The 7,260-nt window shown below is 46.0% G+C and overlaps 1 protein-coding gene across 1 annotated transcript; it reads left to right on the top strand.

Annotated features, from left to right (window-relative positions):
* Positions 1-3,121: 3,121 nt before the first annotated feature.
* LOC122638660 (protein MAIN-LIKE 2-like) lies at positions 3,122-5,935 on the top strand. The gene is made up of 4 exons (XM_043831515.1): positions 3,122-3,133; positions 3,270-3,908; positions 3,994-4,008; positions 5,762-5,935. Exons 1-4 carry the CDS (start codon positions 3,122-3,124, stop codon positions 5,933-5,935), a joined length of 840 nt encoding a protein of 279 aa, XP_043687450.1.
* Positions 5,936-7,260: the final 1,325 nt, after the last annotated feature.

Raw genomic sequence — 7,260 nt, 5'->3', positions numbered from 1 at the left:
TAGGGCCTAGGACCCAATAGGTGTAGCCCTATCTGTTATGAACGAAAATGGGCTACAGAGCTCCATATGGTCTGGTCAGAGATTCGGGTAAGGGGTCAGGTTACAAGCATGGGAAGGTGTTAGGCACCCATCTTGCCTGGCAAAAATCGGTCCTTCTGTTATAGATGCTAAAAGGGCAAATATTCTCTCTTTATGATGATGAAATTACATAGCGTACATTATACATACATTTACAATATATACACTGAACGATAAAACACGAAGGACTACATTGTAAATGATGGAAATACAATAAATGTACCTCTATGCGACCTCGGATCTCGGCGATCCCCTGGCTCAGGGGGAGACGGACGAATGGGTCAACACGGACTTTTTTGAACAGAGTAACGGCTCTTTTGGATGTATTTTCGTTATCTATAAATGGACAGAATAACGGCTGCGAAGGAGATTTTTGTTATCCGTACACTGACGGGATAGCGAAGTAGAGAGATAAAAACCGCTCTTTACTCGAATGGGTAATCGACGGATCTACCCATGCCTTTGGAGTCTCACTCCAACGGACGCTCAAGAGAGAGAGAATTGGGGGAAAAGAGGCTAAAAAACAAGTTGGGACGGTCTCTTTGCCCGAAAAACCCCCTATTTGAAGGGAGGGGGACCCCTTCATGGGCCAGGAGGGGCCCACCACGGGGCCGTGGGGGACTGTCCACAGTGCCATGGTCAGTGAGGTTCCACTTTTTTCCACTTTTTGGGCCAAAATGGGTTTTTTTTTAATGTTTGGGGCATGTCTGGGCCCATGGGCTCTGTCTTTTTGGGTCTTGGAAGGAAGAGGGGTGCGACGTCTATCGTCTGTATCCCGTTGTCATCATCGCCAGGGGGTGACAAAATTCAGTGTCTATAGTTTGCCCCTCTTTGGCTGTTGGCACATGCCGAGGCCTGTGCCAACAGCCGAAGGATAAAGACAAAAGACCAATTAATTTTGCCACCAAGAGCATGTACTGCTGACGCTTTGCTCAAAGGCGGCAGAGTTGCCAAAATAGACGATTAATCACAATGAAATCTTTTGATATACCTCAAAAGAAAAACTTGAGAAAAACCAAATCTTGATAACAGAGGTTTATTGTGGTTCAGCCAAAACTTGCCTACATCCACTCCCCTCACCTTATAGAGAATTTCGCTAAAAACAATCTTAAGAATGAGCAAGAGAACTCATACAAATCTTGGTTGAGAGCAAGAGGACTCAACTGATCTTGATTGAGAGCAAGAGGACTCGACTGATCTTGGTGTTAACATCTTGAACAAGAGTTAGTATGATTCATCTATATAACCATGATAGATGATTGGAGTTTATATATGAGGATTTTTACTCAACACTTAGGGTTTTTCCCCTTTTCAGGGCCTTTCTTGAAAATATTTTTCCTTTAGGGTTTTTCTTGAAAACATCTTTCCTTTCAGGGTTTTTTTGTTTTTTTGGATGTGTCCACGGCACTGTGGCCATCACCACGGTTCTGTGGGAATCCCCCACGGCGCCGTGGTGGGGCCTCCACAGTGCTATGGTCACTACCCTGTTTTCTATAAATAGAGGGGGCCTCCCCCTCATTTCTATCCCTTGTTTTTGTTACCAGACTCAGCCAATTTTTCAATTTTTCTTACTTTTTACACCTTCCGAGCAATATGTCTTTCCGTAGACAGCCCCGTCAATCTTCTCACGGTCCGTTGCTGGGTACGGGGGGCGAGGACGATCGAGCAAATTGGTACCTGCTTGGGGCGACATTGTGAGACACGTCCCGTCATGCCTGCTGCGCTATCTAGGGAGGACTACCAGAGGTAAGTGCACTCATTTTATTTATTACCTCGTGCTTTAATTGTAGGTTTTAATTATTAACTGCCGTTATGGGCCCTTAAGGACCGCAAACCGTGGCAAAACCCTGAAACCCTCACTGAGGTGCTTCTAGGCACATACATCGAGATCATTCCCTAAAACGCCAAATTAGGCATTTTCAGGCACGCGACCTGAGGTAAAGCCATTGGATACCGAATCAGGTGTCCTTTGGCATGCAAATCGAGGCAGAGCCCTAAAATACCGACTCAGGCATTTTTAGGCGCATAAATTGAGGTAAAGCCATCGGATACTGAGCCAGGTGTCCTTAGGCATGCAAATCGAGGCGAGGCCCTAAAATACCGGCTCAGGCATTTTTAGGCGTGCAAACCGAGGTAAAGCCATCGGATACCGAATCAGGTGTCCTTTGGCATGCAAAATCAAGGCAAAACCTTAGTTGGCATTTTTAGGCACGTAAATCAAGATAAGGCCATCGGATACCGAATTAGGTGTCCTTTGGTACACAAATCGAGGCAAAACCTTAAAATATCGACTCAAGCATTTTTAGGCACGTAAACTGAGATAAAGCCATCAGATACCGAATCAGGTGTCCTTTGGCATGCAAATCGAGGTAAGGCCATCGGATATCGAATTAGGTGTCCTTTGGCATGTAAATCGAGGCAAAACCTTAAATATCGACTCGAACATTTTTTTAGGCACATAAATCGAGGTAAGGCCATCAGACACTGAATCAGGTGTCCTTTGGCACACAAATCAAGGTAAAACCTTAAAATATTGACTCAGGCATTTTTAGGCATGCAAACCAAGGTAAGGCCATCGGATACCGAATCAGGTGTCCTTTGGCATGTAAATCGAGGCAAAACCTTAAAATATCGGCTCAGGCATTTATAGGCACGCAAATCAAGATAAAGCCATCGGATACCGAATCAGGCATCCTTTGGCACACAAATCGAGGCAAAATCTTAAAATATCAACTCAAGCACTTTTAGACACGTGAACCGAGGTAAGGCCTTCAGACATCGAACCAAGCATCCTTTGGCATGCGAAACGAGGCAAAACCTTAAAATAAACTCAGGCATTTATAGGCACGTAAATTGAGATAAAGCCATCGGATATCTAATCAGGCATCCTTTGGCATAAAAATTGAGGCGAAACCTTAAAATATTGACTCAGTTAATTTTTAGGCACGTAAATCTAGGTAAGGCCTTCAAACACCAAACCAGGCATCCTTTGGCACACAAATCGAGGCAAAACCTTAAAGTATCAACTCAGACATTTTTAGGCATGCAAACCGAGGTAAGGCCATCAGATACCGAATCAGGTATCCTTTCCCTTCTCTCTCTCTCTCTCTCTCTCTCTCTCTCTCTCTCTCTTTTATCATGGTTTTCTTTTAATGGAATCTAATCACTATTTTTTTTTTGGTTTTTTGCAGGAGAAAGCTCTTCCGATGCCGAAGAAGTATTGCGGCACGGTAAGAGTACGAGAGTGGTACAGTGAGCTCTACCCGGAGGTACAGTCCCGGGTGAGACGGACCGGATTGGGGCATATTGCTACTTGCCCCATTCGTGAGCTAGACAGCCTGACCGTTCGGGCTTTAGTGGAGAGATGGTGGCCGAGCACCCACACCTTTGATCTCCCACTAGGAGAGGTGACCATCACACCTCTCGACTTTTATATGATTATGGGGCTTCCGTTTGGAGGGGCACCCGTGACACTAGCCCCGGCGGATCGGGTAGATCGTTTCACCTACTGGGGGCGTATGACTGGGCTCACTGTCACCCAGAGAGGGCTTCCTGCTACTGCTATGAGGCGGCATTGGAAGGAGAAGGGGCTGACAGACCAATCGCCCTCTGAGGAGCATGACCAGATGGCCAGGTGCTTTCTTCTATATCTGTTGGCTGAGGTCGTGTTTAGCGACATGATCGGGACTGTGACCGTCAACCTCGCTTTTTGCCGATTTCTTGAGGACTTTGATGCTGCGGCGGAGCTCGATTGGGGAGGTTCGGCTTATGCCCACCTCCTTTATATGCTAGGTTCCCCGAGCCTCATCGGGTGCTCTTATGTCATTTGGGTAAATCTCCCTTGCTCTTTTTTGTTTTTATTATTATAAACCTTATTACTTCATGGATCTACTAACTTCATTTGTTCTCTTGTAGACATGGAGCTATGAGGTGATATGCCATTGACGCAGGCGCTCTCCCCGATCTCTTCAGCCAGACAATAAGCCAAGCTTTGGCTGGCTTTGTGGATCTTGGGGGTGTCCAGGAGGTTATTGGCACGTCTAGTCAGAGTGCGGTAGGGGCCATTTCCTTTTGTGGGCTGGGTTATCAGGAAGTGAGCCCGAAAGGGGCTTCTAGACGAGGGTCGAGTATGAATGCTTCCTTTATCCAAATAAGCTTTACTATTCCTTTTCCACCGACCTTGGCTATTTGAGCCAAGCTTTCATCCACTTCTACTTCAACCTCCTCCCCAGGAGAAGGGCACAGAAGAGTTCATGTGGTGGGGCAGGGGTGCCAGCGGTAGATTAACAGAGGCGAGCGGAGTGAGTTCGTTTTTCGCAAAAACCTTGGGCAGCATCTCTATCAACTAGTGAGCTAGCCGCAACTATAGTTTTTAAGGCATTTGTGCAATCGGCTTATTGGTTGGCTTAATTACGCTAGTTGGGCTTGTAGCTAAAAGTTGTCAACATAGCTTTCCTCTTCCTCTAACTTCACTCGTTGCCTTCTGGCTCGTCTAGTTCGGAATGGGATGTGGAGGGGATTGTGGTCTATCCTTCCGTGCTCCCATCTTCAAGGGAGGAGAGGACTCAGGTGCTACTTTCCCTTGGGCCAAGTGATGGTCTAAGGGGATTCTTCTGAAGAGCGGTCTTCACAAAGACCTTCCTTCGGTTCGGGGTCCCCTGAACGAGTTGCGGCTTGCGGATGTAAGTCCAAAACCAATCCCTTTTATTGTTACTTATTGCCTATTTTTTTTATTATTAACACCTTTTGTTTTTTTTTTTTTTTTTTTTTTTGCTTGGCAGGTCTCCCTTCGCCCATACTTTTTGGAGTACCTTCTTGAGTCGGGCTTGTTTGCTCGGGCAGTCACTCTCTGCTCTCGACGAGTCCTCTTTCAGCGCTCGTGGGGGTTCTCCTTTTATTTGGGAGAGAGGGTGTCTTTGCAGTGGTCTGAGAGAGACTCGTCCCCCATCTCCCTCTAGCTCAGATGCACACTCCTCGCCTTTTGGAGCCGGAGGAGATCCAACGTCTGAGGGCAGGCAAGCCTGCTGCGTAGCTGGTTGTCGCTGGAGATTACCCAGCATTTCTCTAGAGAGAGACTGTCTGCATCCATCTGACCCCGGAGGGTCCTCGGGTAAGTATTCACTACCCTTCTTTTTCTATTTGACTTAGGCTAACCGGCTCCTATTCTTTTGCAGTACCCAGCCCGACCACTCATTCCTGGGAGCTTTGGTCGTGGGCGGTCCTCACATGCCTCTCGGACGGTAGGGGCCGACTCCGAGGCAGGGACCTTTGGTGGAGTCCCTCCTATGTGGTTAGTAGGTCTGGATGATCACATCCCCTGCTACCGCCCGTGGTTCCTCAGACCCGATGATCTGAGTATGCCAGATGTCGAGTTGGCACCCCTTAGGGCAGCAGACCGTGTCCTAGGTCTTCCTTTACCATATGACGGGGTAAGTTTAATTATTTATTGCATTTTATTTGTACATTTTATTTTTTAGGCAAAGAAACCTTCAACCCCTTTTAGTTTCTATAGGTGACTGCAGATTGATACGCCGATAGGCGGCGTATGATGTCCAGCCTTGATGAGATCATCATCTCTCAAGGGGAGATGATGCACCGACTGGTGAGTTCCTTTGTGCCCACCTCTTCTTTTCTTTTTTTTCGCTTGCTTTTCACTTATTGTTTGTTTCTTTTCCCTTTTCAGAGAGAGCAGGATGCGCTTCTTCGGGCTGAGTTGGAGAAGCAACGACTCGAGTTTGAGAGATGTAGAGCTGAGCTGACTCAGGCCAGAGTCGAGATCGAGGCCCTCTGCTTGGACCGAGATACGGTCGGGGATGCGGGGGCGAGCCTCTCGGTGGATGATTATTATCACGAGTGACAGGCCGCCCCCCTCCTTTTTTTTTGTTATATACATTTTGTTTTTTTTTTTTATGGATGATTGTGACTACTTGTATCATTTGTACATTTCCTTCCTTTTTGTGTATGCACATTTGTATCATAATATAGTAGTCTCTCTTTTCTTTAGAAGCACAAATTCCATTGATAGGTGACTCAACTACATTGGGAAAGGACAAACTAAACATTGACTTGATATCACTTGTTTACAACATTTTTCCTCCATATTTCCGATAACAGAATCACCACTTCTTGAGTCAAAACCTCTAGAGCTCTAAAGTTCTCCAACTCAAATTGTTTCTGCTTTGGAGACACCAAGGAGGGAACATAAAAACTGGTGTGAGTCAGGCCCATGAATCTCATGTAATTGCATCCAGGCATCACTGGTACTTCCATCTTGGTCTTCATCCATGGGCAGTCCCATTGGATTCCTCGAGCATCCTTTTTATCCAAGTATTCTTTCCAATCTTGGACCTCGTGAAATTCTGATTTTTCTCTCTTCACTTGATAATGCATAGGTCGGAGGCGAGAGGAATTGGCTCCACTAATCTTAATTTTTCCTCAGCCACATTTGGAAAACTGTCGAAGATCTATGGAAGACGTCCGTTCCATATTTTTGAGATTGGCACATGATATCAAACCCTTTGGAAGTCTCTGCCAAAACTGTGGGACCAATGTCACATCCTTCTTCCACTTGTTCAACGACTCCTGCAATCATTGGAGACATGCCCCTTCCTGGAGCTGTCAGTAGGTACTTTCCGATCATAGAGAAGAGGTACGCTTGCTTTCTGCACTGGATTTGATCTTCTTTTTCAGCCCTGTTGTTACTAAAGATCTTCACAACCTTTAACGTATCCACCTTGTCATAATTGAGAATCTGCTTTATCTCCTTCCTATCCATGATGAAGAATTCTTCCAGAGCTTTGAAAAGTTGTTCTTTCTGCAGGGTTGGGAGGAACAACTTTCCTCGAGGAGGTGCTAACATGCAAGCCCAAAATTCTTCAATAGTTGGGGTCAGCTTGACTTTTTTGAAATGGAAGACATGCAATTGAGGATCCCAACATCTGGAGGCTTCTCTGAGTAAGTCATGGTGGAGCTTGAAACATCGAATTCTCCCAAGTATCGATAAATTGAGGTCGTCCAGCAACGTGGGGCCCTCCATATAAATACAGAGAGCCCATCGACGTAATTGCTCGTCTAGCCCTTCTTTCTTTGGGTCTTGCATGATACCTAAATTAAGGATCTCATTAGTTCCCTGGACATTAATAAGTCTTCAGCTAATAGCCAGCCCTTAACAACCCTAAGTAT

The sequence above is a fragment of the Telopea speciosissima genome, chromosome 9, assembly GCF_018873765.1.
Source record: "Telopea speciosissima isolate NSW1024214 ecotype Mountain lineage chromosome 9, Tspe_v1, whole genome shotgun sequence".
NCBI classification, from domain to species: Eukaryota; Viridiplantae; Streptophyta; class Magnoliopsida; order Proteales; family Proteaceae; genus Telopea; species Telopea speciosissima.
The sequence above is the reverse complement of the archived record's forward strand: the minus strand, read 5'-3'. Positions and strand labels throughout refer to the sequence as shown.